The sequence below is a fragment of the Oncorhynchus keta genome, chromosome 17 (assembly GCF_023373465.1).
Source record: "Oncorhynchus keta strain PuntledgeMale-10-30-2019 chromosome 17, Oket_V2, whole genome shotgun sequence".
Lineage (NCBI taxonomy): Eukaryota > Metazoa > Chordata > Actinopteri > Salmoniformes > Salmonidae > Oncorhynchus > Oncorhynchus keta.
Window position 1 is genome coordinate 39299522 of NC_068437.1, and position 23769 is coordinate 39323290.

At 46.5% G+C, this 23769-nt stretch overlaps 1 protein-coding gene across 5 annotated transcripts in view; it reads left to right on the plus strand.

The window, feature by feature from the left end:
* LOC118395825 (SLIT-ROBO Rho GTPase-activating protein 1-like) overlaps positions 1–23769 on the plus strand; it is a 173367-nt gene that overhangs the window by 142259 nt on the left and 7339 nt on the right. For all 5 annotated transcript variants that reach the window (XM_035789795.2, XM_035789792.2, XM_035789791.2 and 2 more), the window contains exons 18-20: positions 1266–1345; positions 8795–8975; positions 18858–18995. In XM_035789795.2, coding sequence (XP_035645688.1) covers positions 1266–1345; positions 8795–8975; positions 18858–18995 — 399 coding nt within the window. The remainder of the gene's footprint in view (positions 1–1265; positions 1346–8794; positions 8976–18857; positions 18996–23769) is intronic.

The window sequence follows — 23769 nt, forward strand, 5'->3', positions numbered from 1 at the left end:
CCTCCGCTGAAGGGCACATCTCTCTCTCTCTGTTCCTTGGCAGAGCGTAAGCCTTTGCTCCGCCAGAGATAATCACCTGTCACAGCCATCAGGACACCATCCCTGACCGAGCCACATCAAACCTAGAAGATTTGTTGTCGTCTTTCCACCTACACCCCCCCCCCCCCGGGAAGCGGCGCTAAGTGCCAGTTGGAGGAAATCTGTGGAAGATGTAAGGGGCATTAATGCCAGGGACGTCTGAGAACTGATAAACAGCACCTAGCCTGTGTCATGGGAATACTGATGATGCCCTCCATTTGGTAGTCGGTGGCTGCCTCTCAATGTGGCTGTAGGTGCATCTCAGAATATCTAAAGTCAAGTCAGTGAGACAGACTCAGGAGCTCGGACTTGTTTACTTAAGACAATTTTTTTTAAACCTTTGTTTAACTAGGCAAGTCAGTTAAGAACAAATTCTTATTTTCAATGACGGCCTGGGAACAGTGTTTAACTGCCTGTTCAGGGGCAGAACGACAGATTTGTACCTTGTCAGCTCAGGGGTTTGAACTTGCAACCTTCAGGTTACTAGTCCAACACTCTAACCACTAGGCTACCCTACGTGGGCAATGTTATTTGGTCCCTAAGCCCTTTATGCAGGGGCCACTTCCTGAGTGGGACCACTTCAGTCTGCTACTCTTTTGGCCAAAATGACAACTGACATGATGCACACTTGAGTCCCAACTGGCACTTGTCAATATTCCAAAATTATAAACCCATTCGCAAGCATCTTTTGTGGTAGTGGCTAGGTTGTTGCTACCGTGACTCGGGAGGGTCAAACGACAGTAACTGCCAGGGTAAGATGTGCAAACATAGCACACCCACATCGAACCACACCCCCAAGACCCAAATCTTGTTTTTCTTAATGAGCAACAGAAAAACACATGCGGAATCGGTGCGTTCTGCCCCCTTTAACAGCGGCCCTTCAGGCCTTGGTGAAGACTGAATGCAGGCTGTGGGGATAAATGAGTTTGACACCCCTGATCTACACTAAAAGTCTTTGATAGATGAGATCTATGTGAGTGCATACTACTACCAGGTATTTGCTTTCACCAGTCCAGTAGTGTCACATCATTGCCAAAGGAGGCAAATAGGCGAATCCACTTTAAACAAGATACACGCTGAGGATGGATGAAATTGAGTAGCGGGTACAATTGTATCCATGGTAGCCTGACCTCAACCTATAATCTCTGACCCCTAACCCTGACCTCTGACCTTCTCTCCCCCCACAGTGAGAGTCCCTACAGTGAGCATGGGGCCATAGAGGAGGGGGACAATGAGGGAGGCACTGAGACGCATACCAGTGAGGATGGTGAGTACCCTTCAACCAGTCACCCTTGTAACCCTATGATGTAATGACATACCAGATGTGAACGTCATGGGAAACGCATACTTTCTTTCTCCAGTGTCTGTGCTGTGGTCTAGCGAGGGTTAAAACCAGACTTTCTCCAGTGTCTGTGCTGTGGTCTAGCGAGGGTTAAATCCAGACTTTCCCCAGTGTCTGTGCTGTGGTCTAGCGAGGGTTAAATCCAGACTTTCTCTAGTGTCTGTGCTGTGGTCTAGCGAGGGTTAAATCCAGACTTTCCCCAGTGTCTGTGCTGTGGTCTAGCGAGGGTTAAATCCAGACTTTCCCCAGTGTCTGTGCTGTGGTCTAGCGAGGGTTAAAACCAGACTTTCTCTAGTGTCTGTGCTGTGGTCTACTGAGGGTTAACATCCAGACTTTCCCCAGTGTCTGTGCTGTGGTCTAGCGAGGGATAATTCCAGACTTTCTCTAGTGTCTGTGCTGTGGTCTAGCGAGGGTTAAATCCAGACTTTCTCTAGTGTCTGTGCTGTGGTCTAGAGGGTTTTCCAGACTTCTCTAGTGTCTGTGCTGTGGTCTAGCTGAGGGTTAAATCCAGACTTTCTGTAGTGTCTGTGCTGTGGTCTAGCTGAGGGTTAAATCCAGACTTTCTCTAGTGTCTGTGCTGTGGTCTAGCGAGGGTTAATTCCAGACTTTCTCTAGTGTCTGTGCTGTGGTCTACTGAGGGTTAACATCCAGACTTTCCCCAGTGTCTGTGCTGTGGTCTAGCGAGGGTTAATTCCAGACTTTCTCTAGTGTCTGTGCTGTGGTCTAGCGAGGGTTAAATCCAGACTTTCTCTAGTGTCTGTGCTGTGGTCTAGCGAGGGTTAAATCCAGACTTTCTCTAGTGTCTGTGCTGTGGTCTAGCGAGGGTTAAATCCAGACTTTCTCTAGTGTCTGTGCTGTGGTCTAGCGAGGGTTAAATCCAGACTTTCTCTAGTGTCTGTGCTGTGGACGAGGGTTTCCAGACCTAGTGTCTGTGCTGTGGTCTAGCGAGGGTTAATTCCAGACTTTCTCTAGTGTCTGTGCTGTGGTCTACTGAGGGTTAAATCCAGACTTTCTCTAGTGTCTGTGCTGTGGTCTAGCGAGGGTTAAATCCAGACTTTCTCCAGTGTCTGTGCTGTGGTCTAGCGAGGGTTAAATCCAGACTTTCCCCAGTGTCTGTGCTGTGGTCTAGCGAGGGTTAAATCCAGACTTTCCCCAGTGTCTGTGCTGTGGTCTAGCGAGGGTTAAATCCAGACTTTCCCCAGTGTCTGTGCTGTGGTCTAGCGAGGGTTAAATCCAGACTTTCCCCAGTGTCTGTGCTGTGGTCTAGCGAGGGTTAATTCCAGACTTTCTCTAGTGTCTGTGCTGTTGTCTACTGAGGGTTAACATCCAGACTTTCCCCAGTGTCTGTGCTGTGGTCTAGCGAGGGTTAATTCCAGACTTTCTCTAGTGTCTGTGCTGTGGTCTAGCGAGGGTTAAATCCAGACTTTCTCTAGTGTCTGTGCTGTGGTCTAGCGAGGGTTAAATCCAGACTTTCCCCAGTGTCTGTGCTGTGGTCTAGCGAGGGTTAAATCCAGACTTTCTCTAGTGTCTGTGCTGTGGTCTAGCGAGGGTTAAATCCAGACTTTCTCTAGTGTCTGTGCTGTGGGCTACTGAGGGTTAAATCCAGACTTTCTCTAGTGTCTGTGCTGTGGTCTAGCGAGGGTTAAATCCAGACTTTCTCCAGTGTCTGTGCTGTGGTCTAGCGAGGGTTAAATCCAGACTTTCTCCAGTGTCTGTGCTGTGGTCTAGCGAGGGTTAAATCCAGACTTTCCCCAGTCTGTGCTGTGGTCTAGCGAGGGTTAAATCCAGACTTTCCCCAGTGTCTGTGCTGTGGTCTAGCGAGGGTTAAATCCAAACTTTCCCCAGTGTCTGTGCTGTGGTCTAGCGAGGGTTAAATCCAGACTTTCTCCAGTGTCTGTGCTGTGGTCTAGCGAGGGTTAAATCCAGACTTTCTCCAGTGTCTGTGCTGTGGTCTAGCGAGGGTTAAATCCAGACTTTCTCCGGTGTCTGTGCTGTGGTCTAGCGAGGGTTAAATCCAGACTTTCTCTAGTGTCTGTGCTGTGGTCTAGCGAGGGTTAAATCCAGACTTTCTCCGGTGTCTGTGCTGTGGTCTAGCGAGGGTTAAATCCAGACTTTCTCTAGTGTCTGTGCTGTGGTCTAGCGAGGGTTAAATCCAGACTTTCTCCAGTGTCTGTGCTGTGGTCTAGCGAGGGTTAAATCCAGACTTTCCCCAGTGTCTGTGCTGTGGTCTAGCGAGGGTTAAATCCAGACTTTCCCCAGTGTCTGTGCTGTGGTCTAGTGAGGGTTAAATCCAGACTTTCTCTAGTGTCTGTGCTGTGGTCTAGCGAGGGTTAAATCCAGACTTTCTCCAGTGTCTGTGCTGTGGTCTAGCGAGGGTTAAATACAGACTTTCCCCAGTGTCTGTGCTGTGGTCTAGCGAGGGTTAAATCCAGACTTTCCCCAGTGTCTGTGCTGTGGTCTAGTGAGGGTTAAATCCAGACTTTCTCTAGTGTCTGTGCTGTGGTCTAGCGAGGGTTAAATCCAGACTTTCTCCAGTGTCTGTGCTGTGGTCTAGCGAGGGTTAAATACAGACTTTCCCCAGTGTCTGTGCTGTGGTCTAGCGAGGGTTAAATCCAGACTTTCCCCAGTGTCTGTGCTGTGGTCTAGTGAGGGTTAAATCCAGACTTTCCCCAGTGTCTGTGCTGTGGTCTAGCGAGGGTTAAATCCAGACTTTCTCCAGTGTCTGTGCTGTGGTCTAGCGAGGGTTAAATCCAGACTTTCTCCGGTGTCTGTGCTGTGGTCTAGCGAGGGTTAAATCCAGACTTTCTCCGGTGTCTGTGCTGTGGTCTAGTGAGGGTTAGACCAAGAGCCTGTGTGGATAATCCTGCCTTGCTAAATGGAATGACCTTGGAGGGGCAGGGAACTGGGCTCCAGAGATGTGGGCATCTATTCATATTCTAATTCCTGCTGTATCGCCAACAACCCATGGGACCTGGGCCACACAGTGATGGCAGCACCTCCCCGCCAGACCCCTGGTGGGCTCTTCCTCCGGACCCCCTCGGGTAATGTGATGAGGGATCTTTAAATTTTGGGGTTAGCCGATAGTATTTGAATGAGCCCTAATCCTATGGGTTGGTCACTCAAATATACCCAGCATATAAATACTTTTGGGGAATTATTTTGAATTCCAAATATGAATGGGGAGCAATGATGATGAATGATTATGTCTATAATACCATCTGTATTGTCTATGCTTTTAAACGACTTCAGCATGTGTTAATGTGATAGGCCTCACTCGCACCAGCCTCAGAGACACTGCACTGCAGGCCAGGGAACTATATACTTCTAAAACTAAGTAAAAAGTGTGAGTTGAGACGTCTGCTCTTCCATCTGGTCTGTTGGACCCGGTCTCAGACGAGGGGGGTGCGATGGAGTTGGTCTGTTCCAAATCAAATACACTGACTCTCCTCCTCCGTGGGCTACAGAGGGGTCAGGTTGGCTGAATAGGACAGAAACTGGTTGTTTCTCAGGGAAATATTACAAAAACGCTGTACAGCTAAATTGCCTTTAGACATTTTGTTGAGAATAAATATATTCCTAAACATGTATCTTGTTTTCAATAATGCATTAAAGTAAAACTGCAAAGAAATGTACTTTATGTCCTGAATACAAAGCCTTAGGTTTGGGGCAAATCCAACACATCACTGAGTACTATTCTTCATATAGCATGGTGATGGTTGCATCATGTTACGGGCATGCTTGTCATCGGCATGGACTAGGGAGTTGTTTTTAGGATGAAAATAAATGGAATAGAGCTAAGCACAGGCAAAATTGTAGAGGAAAACCTGGTTCAGTCTGCTTTCCAACAGACACTGGGAGACAAATTGACCTTTCAGCAGGACAATTTTTATTTTACCTTTATTTAACTAGGCAAGTCAGTTAAGAACTTAAGAACAAATGCTTGTTTTCAATGACGGCCTAAGAACAGTGTGTTAACTGCCTTGTTCAGGGGCATAACGACACATGTTTCCCTTGTCAGCTCGGGAATTCGATCTTGCAACCTTTCAGTTACTAGTCCAACGCTCTAACCACTAGGCTACCTGCCGCCCCAATAACCTAAAACACAAGGCCAAATATACACTGAACCAGTGTAGACACTGCGTTGCTTACCAGGACGACATTGAATGTTCCTGAGTGGCTTAGTCACAGTTTTGACTTAAAGCGACTTGAAAATCTATGGCAAGACTTGAAAATGGCTGTCTAGCAATGATCAACAACCAACTTGACAGAGCCTGAATCATTTTTAAAAGAATGTGCAAATATTGTACGATCCAAGTGTGCAAAGCACTTAGAGACTTACCCAGAAGGACTTTATCATTGTGGAGTATTATGTGTATATGGGTGAGAGAAAAACATATATTTCATGTTTAATTCAGGCTGTAATACAACAACATGTGAAATAAGTCAATGGGTATGAATTCTTTCTGAAGGCACTGTACGTAAGGCACTGTACGTAAGGCACTGTACGTAAGGCACTGTACGTAAGGCACTGTACGTAAGGCACTGTACGTAAGGCACTGTACGTAAGGCACTGTACGTAAGGCACTGTACGTAAGGCACTGTACATTTTACAAAAATGCTGTACAACTACGTAACAAAAAACTTTACAAAAACTTTGAAAGTTGTGTTGTAGCCGTCCACATTGTCTAGTCTACAACGGAGCCCAACCCGGTTCCATAGTAATAATAAAAACACACATTAGTAGCCTAATCATAATAACAGGCACAATCCCATCTCCTTTCCCTTTAGGTCTGAAAGTGTTTTTAGATTGTCCCTTTCATCATTCACCATCAGTCTTTATACATCATTTATACATGAGCTCCAGGATAGAAATGTAAACCATCACGTCTCATTACATAGCTTTGCTGGCACACCCTCTTACAGAGTCAGACACGTGTATGTCCATTCTAACTAATGAAGACACCTGGGGCGTGATTATTCGGCACCAAATGGAAGACAAATCAATGAAACGGGGGAGGGACTGACTGCTTGGACATGTCCAATAACAAAAACTATTTTTCCTAATGAATGGCACCTGATGGTACAGACTAGAACATGTAGTTAACACACATGGCAGATATCCATTGCAAAGCAAATAATTATGGACAAGCAGGGCTAATAAACCATATGGACCTAACTCGGGCTACCATGGTATTGGTCCAAATATTGTCACCCTGTTAGGGTTGAGCGGAAAGCCTTTCTGACCCTGATGTTATTGCCATTCCCTGTGGGCTCTTGAAGCCCATTCAGACCTATTGTCCTCAGTTAGTGGTTGAAAATACTTAGGATCTTACTCAGATTTACAGTTTTGCGGTATGATGTCAATGTTCGATCCTAGTTGTCTTCAAGGCTTCAATGTCTTTGTTAGCTCTTGTTGTATCATCCACCTTTTGTAACCAACCAATAAGGCTGGATGATCATTATGGATGAACTGGAGAAGCCACATTTACAGAACTGGTGTGTGTGTGTGTGTGTGTGTGTGTGTGTGTGTGTGTGTGTGTGTGTGTGTGTGTGTGTGTGTGTGTGTGTGTGTGTGTGTGTGTGTGTGTGTGTGTGTGTGTGTGTGTGTGTGTGTGTGTGTGTGTTTGTGTGTGATAGGAAACACATGCATCACATGGGGGAAATGGTTGGAGCTTCCGAGTGTGCCTTAATTCTTTCACATGCTACAGACAGTACTCCATTTTAATGACCTGCATTCCGTCAACTCCTGTAACAACTGGCAATGACATCGTAGCGTGACAGTGTCCTTTTTTTAGATGCCCATTTCTCTCACTCTGTCAATACATTGATGTTCCTTCCCTCTGCTGGTTAAACACTATAGGGTGTTGTAGTAGTGCATTCTCTTTACCCAGTTCAGTAAACACTGAACATGTCATTTCTCTTCCCCTATGACCCCCCCCCGAATCTGTCTCTGCTCATCATGTCCTGTAGCAGATAAGCAGGATCTTAGATTTATTTTCAGAGTGAGCGAGAGAGAATTCTTTGGGCCTGCCTAGCTGCTGCTTTTCTGCCTCTCACTCTATCCATTGTTGCCGTATCTCACTCCAAGGTGGTGATCCCTATTCACATGCATGAGCAGAGCGAGCCATGGGACTAGTCCACTGGGGTATAACGGCATCCTACATTGCACTGCTGTTATATCAGAACCTCTTACTTTTTCTGTCCAGCTATTTTTGTGTGCACGCACTTCAATGAGTGTCCTTGTCTATGAGCTTGCGCACTATAAAATTAACATTAAATCAGAGCTCAAATTCCTGTCTGTCATGTCTCATTGACTCCACAACACCCCTGTCATTCCCCACGGCAGAGAGGGGGGAGAGGGATAAAAAACAAGAGAACCAGGATACATGTTATCTTGGAATCACTGTCCTCTCCACTGCTCCTCTCACCAGGATGCTCATCAGGGAATCTCACTGAGTTGTTTCTGTGAAAAGAATGTCATGGTGGTTTTCACACATCCTGCTCTGGTTTCCTGCTATCTGAGCTCTGTGGTGCTTCTCCACTGATACCTCTTATCGAGGAAGCCTTGCTGTGGTGAGGAGCAGCAGGGAAAGGCAGGGACCCCCTGTCTGACTTGAGGAATTCTAGTAGTTGGATGTTCTTGGGGGTGGATGGGGTTGGGGGTGGGAGGAAACTAACCATTGACGATTGCTGTATCGCCATTGGTCGAGAGTCATGGCTGGCACCACCTAAGAGGAAAGGGCCCATATGACTGTTCCTTGATGTTTTTAGCTCACCTGCCAGCAGTAACGGGTATGTCTTACTGCGATACTGACTGTGTTAAAGGTTTCTAACAACATTTTAAATAATATGTGGTGTGGTAATGTACTCCCAACACAGACACTCGCAACAAAAAGCAGATGACAGTGTTTGTATTGGGTTTACCTTATAAACACTGTCCTCACTCAGACATCCCATGCAGAATCTCCATAGGTCTTTGTGACAGCTTGTCGTAGTCTAACCTCAGCAGAAGTCCATACTCTGGCTAACATACTGTGTACTGAGCAGTATAGATCTCCTTTCACTAAGAGCTATAATCATCCCTGTTCAGGGCCTTCAGGGCCTGTTGTCCAGGGTGTTCTATTGTATGTGTGTAGCTCGGTTGTTATTGACACTAACTAAACTAGACTGACTGCTGCTGCTTTCAATCTCAGATCAATAATACCAGACCCATTTGTGACATCATTCGGACATACATAATCGTGACATATAATTGCCAGAAATGTTTATACTCTGATGACACCGCTCTGCTAAAAGAAAAATGGATTCCTTCATGTACTTTATCAGCCTTTAGTTTGACATACCTGACTGTGTGTTCCTCGTTTTCTTCTGCAGAGGGCGAGCCCATCGAAGCAATTGCCAAGTTTGACTACGTGGGACGTTCTGCCCGAGAGCTGTGCTTCAAGAAGGGCGCCTCCCTGCTGCTGTACCAGCGGGCATCTGACGACTGGTGGGAGGGACGGCACAACGGCATTGATGGCCTGGTACCTCACCAGTACATCGTGGTGCAGGACATGTGAGTATGCAGCCCATAGACACACACACAGCTTCTAGAGGAGACACTGGCACATTTATTATCTACATATTCTTATTCCATTTGGACAGGAATAAGAATATGGACAGGTAATATGGACAGGTGAAACAGGTAATATAAATACATCTGGAGACATAACAATATTTTGAATTAATATGTTGAATTAAATCAATGATTTTTAAAGACTCTACAGGTGGTTTTGCACAGGATTCGTTGGTGGGGCAGGATTTGTAGTTGCTCTCCAATAATGGTACTTGCGCAATATGTCCTCATTCGTGAAGTCTAGACCACAACTCCCTTAACAATACATGAGACTGCTGTTTAGAGAGGACTCTTGTATGCAGTAAATTTGTTCCACTTCCTTGAAGAGGATTCCTCATTTGCGTCCTGTTCAAGCTATTGCTCACTCACGTAACTGACCAATCAGCCACTCAATCACACTGTATTTAGCATTTTATTTTCACTCTTAACAGAGAAGATCCACCCTCCCTTAATCCCATTTGGGGTTCCTTTTCAAAGTGAAAGTGACAACATCCGTCCATCTTTAATGTTCTTCCTCTGAATTAATCACGGCTTTTTCTTACTAACAATGACTGAGGAGCCAAGGCTCTGGGGCTGTGTGACAAACCCCAAGCGCCCCTTCACACTGGAAACAGTCTCCCTGCCCAGGCAATGATCCATGCCTAATGGGGTGGAGCTACACCCTCATTAAGAGGGTGAGAGAGACATTGTTTAGTAGCTAGCCAGAGAAATGCATGTTTAAAGCTCTCCCCCTCCGTTAGTGTTGTAGGTCCTTTACCAGCTGTCCCTACATGTGCCTGTATCAATAATTCACTGGGGGAGGTGCCGGGGCTGATGGCTGTTTTCTTAGTTAAAGGAATGACCCTGAGAATTTACAGCCAGGTGTCCTGAAGCATGGCCAAACTGTTCTTGTGTGTGGAGGGGATATAAACTCAGCAAAAAAAAGAAACGTCCTCACTGTCAACTGCATTTATTTTCAGCAAACTTAACATGTGTAAATATTTGTGTGAACATAAGATTCAACAGAGACATAAACTGAACAAGTTCCACAGACATGTGACTAACAGAAATGGATAATGTCTCCCTGAACAAAGATGGGGGTCAAAATCAAAAGTAACAGTCAGTATCTGTTGTGGCCACCAGCTGCATTAAGTACTGCAGTGCATCTCCTCCTCATGTACTGCACAAGATTAGCCAGCTCTTGCTGTTAGATGTTACCCCACTCTTCCACCAAGGCACCTGCAAGTTCCCGGACATTTCTGGGGGGAATGGCCCTAGCCCTCACCCTTCGATCCAACAGGTCCCAGATGTGCTCAATGGGATTGAGATCCGGGCTCTTCGCTGGCCATGGCAGAACACTGACATTCCTGTCTTGCAGGAAATCATGCACAGAACAAGCAGTATGGCTGGTGGCATTGTCATACTGGAGAGTCATGTCAGGATGAGCCTGCAGGAAGGGTACCCTATGAGGGAGGAGGATGTCTTCCCTGTAATGCACAACAAGCTCGGTCCGATGATGCTGTGACACACCGCCCAGACCATGACGGACCCTCCACCTCCAAATCGATCTCGCTCCATGTTACAGGCCTCAGTGTAACGCTCATTCCTTCGACTAAAAAAATTCAGTGTGACATACGCTGACTTTAACAAACATTAGGAACACCTGGCTAATATTGAATACCCCCCTCGGTACAGCCTCAACTCGTCGGGCCATGGACTCTACAAGGTGTCAAAAGCTTTCCACAGGGCCCATGTTGACTCCAATGCCCACAGTCAAGTTGGCTGGATGTTAATACACACAGGAAACTGTTGAGAGTGGAAAAACCCAGCAGCGTTGCAGTTCTTGACACAAACCGGTGTGCCTGGCACCTACTACCATACCGCGCTCAAAGGAACTTCAATATTTTGTCTTGCCCATTCACCCTCTGAATGGCACACATTCACAATCAAGTGGATTTAACAAGTGACATCAATAAGGGATCCTAGCTTTCACCTGGATTCACCTGGTCAGTCTGTGTCATAGAAAGAGCAGGTGTTCTTCATGTTGTGTATACTCCGTGTATAGAAGCACTTGGGTGAAATACAGTAAGTTGAGCATTGTGTATCAGATTACTGGGCCTCAGTCATCCTTCTTGTGTGGACGTAGCATACGTGCACATTTATTAATTTATTCCACCTTTATTTAATCAGGTAGGCTAGTTGAGAACAAGATATCATTTGCAACTGCGACCTGGCCAAGATAAAGCAAAGCAGTTTGACACATACAACAACAGTTACACATGGAATAACCAAACATACAGTCAATAATACAGTAGAAAATGTCCATATGCAGCATGTGCAAATGAGGTGAGATAAGGGAGGAAAAGGAAATAAATAGGCCATGGTGGCAAAGTAATTACAATATAGCAATTAAAACACTGGAATTGTAGATGTGCAGAAGATGAATGTGCAAGTAGAGATACTGGGGTGCAAAGGAGCAAGATAAATACATAAATACAGTATGGGGATGAGGTAGTTGGATGGGCTATCTACAGATGAGCTATGTACAGGTACAGTGATCTGTGAGCTGCTCTGACAGCTGGTGCTTAAAGCTAATGAGGGAGAGATGAGTCTCCAGCTTCAGTGATTTTTGCAGTTCGTTCCAGTCATTGGCAGCAGAGAACTGGAAGGAAAGGCGGCCAAAGGAAGAAGGAAGCCAACGAGAGCATACAGGTCGCAGTGGTGGGTAGTATATGGGGCTTTGGTGACAAAACAGATGACACTGTGATAGACTGCATCCAATTTGTTGAGTAGAGTGTTGGAGGCTATTTTGTAAATGACATCGCCGAAGTCGAGGATGGTCAGTTTTACGAGGGTATGTTTGGCAGCATGAGTGAAGGATGCTTTGTAGCGAAATCGGAAGCCGATTCTAGATTTAATTTTGGTTTGGAGATGCTTAATGTGAGTCTGGAAGGAGAGTTTACAGTCTAACCAGACACCTAGGTATTTGTAATTGTCGACAAATTCTAAGTCAGAACCGTCCAAAGTAGTGATGCTGGACGGGCGGGCAGGTGCGGGCAGTGATCGGTTGAAGAGCATGCATTTAGTTTTACTTGCATTTAAGAGCCGTTGGAGGCCATGGAAGGAGAGTTGTTTGGCATTGAAGCTCGTCTGGAGGTTAGTTAACACAGTGTCCAAAGAAGGGCAGAGGTATACAGAATGGTGTTTTCTGCGTAGAGGTGGATCAGAGAATCACCAGCAGCAAGAGCGACATCATTGATGTATACAGAGAAGAGAGTCGGCCCAAGAACCCCCATAGAGACTGCCAGAGGTCCGGACAACAGGCCCTCCGATTTGAAACACTGAACTCTATCAGAGAAGTAGTTGGTGAACCAGGCGAGGGAATCATTTGAGAAACCAAGGCTGTTGAGTCTGCCGATAAGAATGTGGTGATTGACAGAGTCGAAAGCCTTGGCCAGGTCGATGAAGACGGCTGCACAGTACTGTCTCTTATCGATGGCGGTCATGACATCGTTTGGAACCTTGAGCGTGGCTGAGGTGCACCCATGACCAGCTCTGAAACCAGATTGCATGGCGGAGAAGGTACGGTGGGATTTGAAATGGTCGGTAATCTGTGGTGTGTGTAGGATTGCAAACCCCCGGTAATTTACCAAAGTTACTGGAATTTTCTGAAACATTCCAGTAGTTCACTAGTAACATTAGTATATGACTGGTAATATTCCTGCACTTTGCAACCCTAGGTGTGTGTGGTTTATTGTCCAGTCCATTATTCCCCACTCCACCAGGCTCTGTGGCTACTAAGCAGCTCTGATCGCTACCACCTGACAAGATCAGTCACCATCTATAGTGTATGTAGCTAGTGCTCAGCTCAGTCAGGCACGCAGCCCACTGAGATAACCCATACAGCTGGCTTTGGTCATGCTGCCTGGCAGCCCTGGACACTCCACTTCTAATGGAAGGATAATAGATCCAGGCCTATAAGTCAACATGAGCCTGGAGGAGAGGCTAGTTAGGAATGCTTGACTGAACTCAATGCACTGAACTATTCACTGTGGTATCAGATTACTTCATCTTCTAAACTATTCACTGTGGTATCAGATGACTTCATCTTATAAACTATTCACTGTGGTATCAGATGACTTCATCTTATAAACTATTCACGGTGGTATCAGATGACTTCATCTTCTAAACTATTCAGTATCATGACTTCATCTTATAAACTATTCACTGTGGTATCAGATTACTTCATCTTATAAACTATTCACTGTGGTATCAGATGACTGTGGTATCATCTTCTTATAAACTATTCACTGTGGTATCAGATGACTTCATCTTATAAACTATTCACTGTGGTATCAGATGACTTCATCTTCTAAACTATTCACTGTGGTATCAGATGACTTCATCTTATAAACTATTCACTGTGGTATCAGATGACTTCATCTTCTAAACTATTCACTGTGGTATCAGATATCATCTTCTAAACTGTGGTATCATGACTTCATCTTCTTATAAACTATTCACTTCATCTTCTAAACTATTCACTGTGGTATCAGATGACTTCATCTTATAAACTATTCACTGTGGTATCAGATTACTTCATCTTATAAACTATTCACTGTGGTATCAGATTGACTTCATCTTCTAAACTATTCACTGTGGTATCAGATGACTTCATCTTATAAACTATTCACTGTGGTATCAGATTACTTCATCTTCTAAACTATTCACTGTGGTATCAGATGACTTCATCTTATAAACTATTCACGGTGGTATCAGATGACTTCATCTTATAAACTATTCACACAGATGACTTCATCTTCTAAACTATTCACTGTGGTATCAGATGACTCATCTTATCTTCTGTGGTATCAAACTATTCACTGTGGTATCAGATGACTTCATCTTCTAAACTATTCACTGTGGTATCAGATGACAGATGACTTCATCTTATAAACTATTCACTGTGGTATCAGATGACTTCATCTTATAAACTATTCACTGTGGTATCAGATGACTTCATCTTCTAAACTATTCACTGTGGTATCAGATGACTTCATCTTATAAACTATTCACTGTGGTATCAGATGACTTCATCTTCTAAACTATTCACTGTGGTATCAGATGACTTCATCTTATAAACTATTCACTGTGGTATCAGATGACTTCATCTTATAAACTATTCACTGTGGTATCAGATGACTTCATCTTCTAAACTATTCACTGTGGTATCAGATTACTTCATCTTATAAACTATTCACTGTGGTATCAGATGACTTCATCTTATAAACTATTCACTGTGGTATCAGATGACTTCATCTTATAAACTATTCACTGTGGTATCAGATGACTTCATCTTATAAACTATTCACTGTGGTATCAGATGACTTCATCTTCTAAACTATTCACTGTGGTATCAGATGACTTCATCTTATAAACTATTCACTGTGGTATCAGATGACTTCATCTTATAAACTATTCACTGTGGTATCAGATGACTTCATCTTATAAACTATTCACTGTGGTATCAGATTACTTCATCTTATAAACTATTCACTGTGGTATCAGATGACTTCATCTTCTAAACTATTCACTGTGGTATCAGATGACTTCATCTTATAAACTATTCACTGTGGTATCAGATGACTTCATCTTATAAACTATTCACTGTGGTATCAGATGACTTCATCTTATAAACTATTCACTGTGGTATCAGATGACTTCATCTTATAAACTATTCACTGTGGTATCAGATGACTTCATCTTATAAACTATTCACTGTGGTATCAGATGACTTCATCTTCTAAACTATTCACTGTGGTATCAGATGACTTCATCTTATAAACTATTCACTGTGGTATCAGATGACTTCATCTTATAAACTATTCACTGTGGTATCAGATGACTTCATCTTATAAACTATTCACTGTGGTATCAGGTGACTTCATCTTATAAACTATTCACTGTGGTATCAGATGACTTCATCTTATAAACTATTCACTGTGGTATCAGGTTACTTCATCTTATAAACTATTCACTGTGGTATCAGATGACTTCATCTTCTAAACTATTCACGGTGGTATCAGATGACTTCATCTTATAAACTATTCACTGTGGTATCAGATGACTTCATCTTATAAACTATTCACTGTGGTATCAGTGACTTCATGATTCACTGTGGTATCAGATGACATCTTCTAAACTATTCACTGTGGTATCAAACTTCATCTTATAAACTATTCACTGTGGTATCAGATGACTTCATCTTATAAACTATTCACTGTGGTATCAGATGACTTCATCTTATAAACTATTCACTTCATCTTCTTCTAAACTATTCACTGTGGTATCAGATGACTTCATCTTATAAACTATTCACTGTGGTATCAGATGACTTCATCTTATAAACTATTCACTGTGGTATCAGATGACTTCATCTTATAAACTATTCACTGTGGTATCAGGTGACTTCATCTTATAAACTATTCACTGTGGTATCAGATGACTTCATCTTATAAACTATTCACTGTGGTATCAGATGACTTCATCTTATAAACTATTCACTGTGGTATCAGGTGACTTCATCTTATAAACTATTCACTGTGGTATCAGATGACTTCATCTTATAAACTATTCACTGTGGTATCAGATGACTTCATCTTATAAACTATTCACTGTGGTATCAGATGACTTCATCTTCTAAACTATTCACTGTGGTATCAGGTGACTTCATCTTATAAACTATTCACTGTGGTATCAAATTATTGTTGCATAAAAACATTGCTTGGACTTTTGCCGGATTGTCTTTTTGTCTTATTTTGCGTGTATGTGCCTGTGTGTATGTGCCTGTGTGTATGTGCCTGTGTGTATGTGCCTGTGTGTATGTGCCTGTGTGTATGTGCCTGTGTGCGTGTATGTGCCTGTGTGCGTGTATGTGCCTGTGTGCGTGTATGTGCCTGTGTGTATGTGCCTGTGTGTATGTGCCTGTGTGTATGTGCCTGTGTGCGTGTATGTGCCTGTGTGCGTGTATGTGCCTGTGTGTATGTGCCTGTGCGTGTATGTGCCTGTGTGTATGTGCCTGTGTGCGTGTATGTGCCTGTGTGTATGTGCCTGTGTGTATGTGCCTGTGTGCGTGTATGTGCCTGTGTGTATGTGCCTGTGTGCGTGTATGTGCCTGTGTGTATGTGCCTGTGTGTATGTGCCTGTGTGTATGTGCCTGTGTGTATGTGCCTGTGTGCGTGTATGTGCCTGTGTGCCTGTGTGTATGTGCCTGTGTGTATGTGCCTGTGTGTATGTGCCTGTGTGTATGTGCCTGTGTGTATGTGCCTGTGTGTATGTGCCTGTGTGTATGTGCCTGTGTGTATGTGCCTGTGTGCGTGTATGTGTCTGTGTGCGTGTATGTGCCTGTGTGTATGTGCCTGTGTGTATGTGCCTGTGTGTATGTGCCTGTGTGTATGTGCCTGTGTGTATGTGCCTGTGTGTATGTGCCTGTGTGCGTGTATGTGCCTGTGTGCGTGTATGTGCCTGTGTGCGTGTATGTGCCTGTGTGCGTGTATGTGCCTGTGTGTATGTGCCTGTGTGTATGTGCCTGTGTGTATGTGCCTGTGTGTATGTGCCTGTGTGCGTGTATGTGCCTGTGTGTATGTGCCTGTGTATGTGCCTGTGTGCGTGTATGTGCCTGTGTGCTGTGTATGTGCCTGTGTGCGTGTATGTGCCTGTGTGTATGTGCCTGTGTGTATGTGCCTGTGTGTATGTGCCTGTGTGCGTGTATGTGTGCGTGTATGTGCGTGTATGTGCCTGTGTGCGTGTATGTGCGTGTATGTGTGTGGATGTGCCTGTGTGCGTGTATGTGCCTGTGTGTATGTGTGTATGTGCGTGTATGTGCCTGTGTGCGTGTATGTATGTGCCTGTGTGCGTGTATGTGTGCGTGGATGTGCCTGTGTGCGTGTATGTATGTGTATGTGCGTGTATGTGTGCGTGGATGTGCCTGTGTGCGTGTATGTATGTGTATGTGCCTGTGTGTGTATGTGTGCGTGGATGTGCCTGTGTGCGTGTATGTGTGCGTGGATGTGCCTGTGTGCGTGTATGTGTGCGTGTATGAGTGTATGTGTGCGTGTATGTGCCTGTGTGCGTGTATGTGCGTGTATGTGTGCGTGGATGTGCCTGTGTGCGTGTATGTGCCTGTGTGCGTGTATGTGCCTGTGTGCGTATGTGCGTGTATGTGTGCGTGGATGTGCCTGTGTGCGTGTATGTGTATGTGCCTGTGTGCGTGTATGTGTCTGTGTGCGTGTATGTGTCTGTGTGCGTGTATGTGCCTGTGTGCGTGTGTGTGTGCGTGTATGTGCCTGTGTGCGTGTATGTGTCTGTGTGTATGTGTCTGTGTGCGTGTGTCTGTGTGCCTGTGTGCGTGTATGTGCCTGTGTGCGTGTATGTGTCTGTGTGCGTGTATGTGCCTGTGTGCGTGTATGTGTCTGTGTGCGTGTATGTGTGCGTGTGTATGTGCCTGTGTGCCTGTGTGCGTGTATGTGCCTGTGTGCGTGTATGTGTATGTGCCTGTGTGCGTGTATGTGTGCGTGCGTGATGTGCCTGTGTGCGTGTATGTGTGCGTGTCTGTGCCTGTGTGCGTGTATGTGCCTGTGTGCGTGTGTGTGCGTGTCTGTGTGCGTGTGTGTGCCTGTGTGCGTGTATGTGCCTGTGTGCGTGTGTGCTGTGTGTGCGTGTATGTGCGTGTCTGTGTGCGTGTGTGTATGTGTGCGTGTATGTGCCTGTGTGCGTGTATGTGTCTGTGTGTGCATGTGTATGTGTCTGTGTGCATGTTGTGTATGTGTATGTGTGTGCTGTGTATGTGTGCTTGTATGTATGTGTGCGTGTATGTGTCTGTGTGCATGTGTGTATGTGTCTGTGTGCGTGTATGTGTCCTGTGTGCGTGTCTGTGTGTGTCTGTGTGCGTGTATGTGTGCTTGTATGTGTCTGTGTGCGTGTATGTGTATGTGCCTGTGTGCGTGTATGTGTCTGTGTGCGTGTATGTGTCTGTGTCGTGTATGTGCTGTGTGTATGTGCCTGTGTGCGTGTCTGTGTGTGTGTGTGCGTGTATGTGCCTGTGTGCGTGTATGTGTATGTGCGTGTCTGTGTGCGTGTATGTGTCTGTGTGCGTGTATGTGTCTGTGTGCGTGTATGTGCGTGTGTGTGTGCCTGTGTGCGTGTATGTGCCTGTGTGCGTGTATGTGTCTGTGTGCGTGTATGTGCCTGTGTGCGTGTATGTGTCTGTGTGCGTGTATGTGTCTGTGTGCGTGTATGTGCCTGTGTGCGTGTATGTGCCTGTGTGCGTGTATGTGCCTGTGTGCGTGTATGTGTATGTGTATGTTTCTGTGTCTGTGTGCGTGTCTGTGTGCGTGTCTGTGTGCGTGTCTGTGTGCGTGTATGTGTATGTGTGCGTGTCTGTGTATGTGTGCGTGTATGTGTGCGTGTCTGTGTGCGTGTGTGTGCATGTGTGCATGTGTGCGTGTATGTGTCTGTGTGCGTGTATGTTTGCTTGTATGTGTCTGTGTGTGTGTCTGTGTGCGTGCATGTTTGCTTGTATGTGTATGTGTGCGTGTATGTGTGCTTGTATGTGCATGTGTGCGTGTATGTGTGCTTGTATGTGTCTGTGTGCTTGTATGTGTCTGTGTGCTTGTATGTGTCTGTGTGCTTGTATGTGTCTGTGTGCATCCATGTGCGTGTGCGTGTGTGTGTCTGTGTGCGTGTATGTGTGCTTGTATGTGTCTGTGTGCGTGTATGTGTCTGTGTGCGTGTATGTGTGCGTGCATGTGTGTGTGCGTGTGTATGTCTGTGTGCGTGTCACAGGGATGATAATTTCTCAGACACGCTTAGTCAGAAGGCTGACAGTGAGGCCAGCAGTGGCCATGGAGCTGAGGACAAGTGTTCAGGAAAAGACATGAGCTCTCCTACTGACACCAGGATCACTGACGACTACATTGGCAGGTGAGCTCAACCACATCTCACCTCTCTCTACCTTACCTAGTGAGGCAGTATTTATTAAGCACCAAACAGTAGAATATGGACTGAAACATGGGGGGGACAACTTGGACTTGTCCAACAAGACACAAGCATTTCTGTTTTACATTGCATGCCACACACACCCTAGCCTACTGGAACAGCACACCTTGAAGTCTCACTGTGGAATCTTCTCAGGTATCTCGCTAATGAAACACAGCCAAACCAATAACTGCCTGTTTTCTGGGTCTGGCTGCCAGGGGGTGGGTCTGGCTGCCAGGGGGTGGTTCTGGCTGCCAGGGGTTGGTTCTGGCTGCCAGGGGTTGGTTCTGGCTGCCAGGGGGTGGGTCTGGCTGCCAGGGGGTGGGTCTGGCTGCCAGGGGGTGGTTCTGGCTGCCAGGGGGTGGTTCTGGCTGCCAGGGGCTGGTTCTGGCTGCCAGGGGCTGGTTCTGGCTGCCAGGGGGTGGGTCTGGGTGCCCTACCACCACCCAGTCCACTGTGCTCTGTGGTCAACTACTAAAAAAACAAAAACATTTTTAAACATTCTGGAATGGAGATGAATCTAGAATGAATTCCAAGAGAGGAAAAACAGTTGTGTGTACCTGTACCTTATGACTAACACTGAGGGACAGTAGTGGAGTTAGTCAGTCTACATGAGAAGGACCAGATGTCATCTTACATGCAGGGTCATCCACAATGTCAGCAAAACCTGTCAGCTAAACCTGGGCCCGTATTCACAAAGACACTGGGAGAGCTGATATAGTATCAGCTTTTTTAGAAAAAATAATATGGACAGAGCAGACCTGATTCTAGGTCAGCGCTCCTACTCTCAGCCTAATGGCCAATAGAATCATCGTTGATGATGAGTTGTCCCAGTCAGTGGATAATCTAAGTCCATTTTCAGATGGTTGGCTTCAGTCAACATCAGGGTGTAAATACATTAGTGGTTATTTCATAGTTGTCATTCTCAGAGCAATCTAGGGCAGACTCACACACACACACACACACACACTCCTGGCGTATCTTTTTGGCAGGGACTATAAAGGCTTCTGGGAGAGCTACAGTATTTTCGCACTCGTTCTTCTGTTCATTGCTGCATTCTAATTTGTGTGACGGAGTAGGCAACCTTGAGAAATCTGTCACTGGCATCAGCCCTGTAAGTTTAGATAGTGTTTTATTGAAAGGCTTGCTCACTTCACCTCTCTCTCTGCTGGAGAAATGTTAATGAATCATACTTTTGACTAGCTATATCTTTTGACTAGCGTTCCATTCCTTGTTAACCCCTCCCTTGCTACCCCTGGCACCCCTCTACCCCTTGAACCAGGACTACTTTCTCCCTCTCTACCCCCTGCTCCCTCCATCCCTACCCCCTGCTCCATCCCTACCCCCCCTGCTCCCCCCCTCCCTTTCTCTCTACCCCCTGCTCCCTTTGTCTCTACCCCCTGCTCCCTTTGTCTCTACCCCCTGCTCCCTTTGTCTCGACCCCCTGCTCCCTCCATCTCTACCCCCTGCTCCCTTTCTCTCTGCTCCCTTTCTCTCTACCCCCTGCTCCCTTTCTCTCTACCCCGTGCTCCCTTTCTCTCTACCCCCTGCTCCCTTTCTCTCTACCCCCTGCTCCCTTTCTCTCTGCTCCCTTTCTCTCTACCCCGTGCTCCCTCCCTCCCTTTCTCTCTACCCCCTGCTCCCTTTCTCTCTATCCCCTGCTCCCTCCCTCCCTTTCTCTCTACCCCCTGCTCCCTTTCTCTCTATCCCCTGCTCCCTCCCTCCCTTTCTCTCTACCCCGTGCTCCATCCCTCCCTTTCTTTCTACCCCTGCTCCCTTTCTCTCTACCCCCTGCTCCCTTTGTTTCTACCCCTGCTCCCTTTGTCTCTACCCCCTGCTCCCTTTGTCTCTACCCCCTGCTCCCTTTGTCTCTACCCCCTGCTCCCTTTGTCTCTACCCCCTGCTCCCTTTGTCTCTACCCCCTGCTCCCTTTGTCTCTACCCCCTGCTCCCTTTGTCTCTACCCCCTGCTCCCTTTGTCTCTACCCGCTGCTCCCTTTGTCTCTACCCCCTGCTCCCTTTGTCTCTACCCCTCCCTCCCCTTCTCTCTACCCCCTGCTCCCTCCCTCCCTTTCTCTCTACCCCGTGCTCCCTTTCTCTCTACCCCGTGCTCCCTCCCTCCCTTTCTCTCTACCCCTGCTCCCTTTCTCTCTACCCCCTGCTCCCTTTCTCTCTACCCCCTGCTCCCTTTCTCTCTACCCCCTGCTCCCTTTGTTTCTACCCCCTGCTCCCTTTGTCTCTACCCCTGCTCCCTTTGTCTCTACCCCCTGCTCCCTTTGTCTCTACCCCTGCTCCCTTTGTCTCTACCCCCTGCTCCCTTTCTCTCTACCCCCTGCTCCCTCCCTCCCTTTCTCTCTACCCCGTGCTCCCTTTCTCTCTACCCCGTGCTCCCTTTCTCTCTACCCCTGCTCCCTTTGTCTCTACCCCCTGCTCCCTTTGTCTCTACCCCTGCTCCCTTTCTCTCTACCCCTTCTCCCTTTCTCTCTACCCCCTGCTCCCTTTGTCTCTACCCCCTGCTCCCTTTGTCTCTACCCCCTGCTCCCTTTGTCTCTACCTCCTGCTCCCTTTGTCTCTTCCCCCTGCTCCCTTAGTCTCTACCCCCTGCTCCCTTAATCTCTACCCCCTCTCTACCCCCTTCCCCTCTCTCTACCCCCCCTTCCTCTCTCTCTACCCCACCTTCCTCTCTCTACCACCCCTCCCTCCATCCCTCCCTCTCTATCACCCCTACCTCCCTCTCTTCCCACCCACCCTCCCTCTCTTCACTCCCTCCCTCTCTTCCCACCCTCTCTTCCCACCCTCCCTCCCTCTCTCCCCACCATCTCACTTTCTCTATTTCCCTCTCTACTGTTCTGTGCAGACATGGCTCAGCACTATTGAATCATTCATATCTTTGGCTTTATTTAGATATCTCTCCTTCTACTCGAATTTACAGCATTTCTATTATACAACAGCAGTAATTACAGCCTAGAATTGTAGTCAACCAGAGAACATTATTGTATTTTCTGGTTTGCTTTTGTATGACATTATCAATAGTATGGAAAACATGGCAGTCATGATTCATATTATAATATGGTTTGTAAGTACCTAATGACTGTCTGTAGATTGTACGGAAGCAGTTGTTTTCCTTTCTGTAAGCCTGTCCATAGATTTAGTTGTGTGATCTTACTCCCCCTACTGGTTATGAAGAGTCCATGCACGTGTTTACCCTCGACGTGTTTACCCCTCCACGTGTTTACCCCTCCACGTGTTTACCCCTCCACGTGTTTAACCCTCCACGTGTTTACCCCTCCACGTGTTTAACCCTCCACGTGTTTAACCCTCCACGTGTTTAACCCTCCACGTGTTTAACCCTCCACGTGTTTAACCCTCCACGTGTTTAACCCTCCACGTGTTTAACCCTCCACGTGTTTAACCCTCCACGTGTTTAACCCTCCACGTGTTTACCCCTCCACGTGTTTAACCCTCCACGTGTTTAACCCTCCACGTGTTTACCCCTCCACATGTTTACCCCTCCACGTGTTTACCCCTCCACGTGTTTAACCCTCCACGTGTTTAACCCTCCACGTGTTTACCCCTCCACGTGTTTACCCCTCCACGTGTTTACCCCTCCACGTGTTTAACCCTCCACGTGTTTACCCCTCCACGTGTTTACCCCTCCACGTGTTTAACCCTCCACGTGTTTACCCCTCCCGTGTTTACCCCTCCACGTGTTTACCCCTCCACGTGTTTACCCCTCCACGTGTTTACCCCTCCACGTGTTTACCCCTCCACGTGTTTAACCCTCCACGTGTTTAACCCTCCACGTGTTTACCTCTCCACGTGTTTAACCCTCCACGTGTTTAACCCTCCACGTGTTTAACCCTCCACGTGTTTACCCCTCCACGTGTTTAACCCTCCACGTGTTTACCCCTCCACGTGTTTACCCCTCCACGTGTTTAACCCTCCACGTGTTTAACCCTCCACGTGTTTAACCCTCCACGTGTTTACCTCTCCACGTGTTTACCCCTCCACGTGTTTACCCCTCCACGTGTTTAACCCTCCACGTGTTTAACCCTCCACGTGTTTAACCCTCCACGTGTTTAACCCTCCACGTGTTTACCTCTCCATGTGTTTACCCCTCCACGTGTTTACCCCTCCACGTGTTTACCCCTCCACGTGTTTAACCCTCCACGTGTTTAACCCTCCACGTGTGTACCTCTCCACGTGTTTACTCCACAAATCCCCAGTCAGTCCTCCATCTGTATCAAAACACATTATGTCCCATATTTAGCGCCATGATGAATCGCCACTCTTAATGACGGTGGCTGAGACAGACCGTGTTAATTAGGCAGGAATTAGACTGAGACTTGAAACACGCCTAGGAAGGATGATTAAGGGATGAATAGCTGCTAGACTCATTTTTATTGTTTATTTAACCTTTATTTAACTAGGCAAGTCAGTTAAGAACCAATTGTTATTTACAATGACGGCCTACCTTGGACAAACCCGGACAACGCTGGCCCAATTGTGCTCCACCCTATGGAACTCCCAATCACGGCCGGTTGGGATTCAACCCAGGGTCTTTAGTGATGCCTCTAGCACTGAGATGCAGTGCCTTAGACCGCTGCGCCACTCGGGAGCCCTGAATGACTCATGAATAAAACTTGATGGAGATAAAGGTTTTGGGATATGAGACAGGAAGTACAGTGCAGGTAGCTTGGTCCCAGATCGGTTTGTGCTGA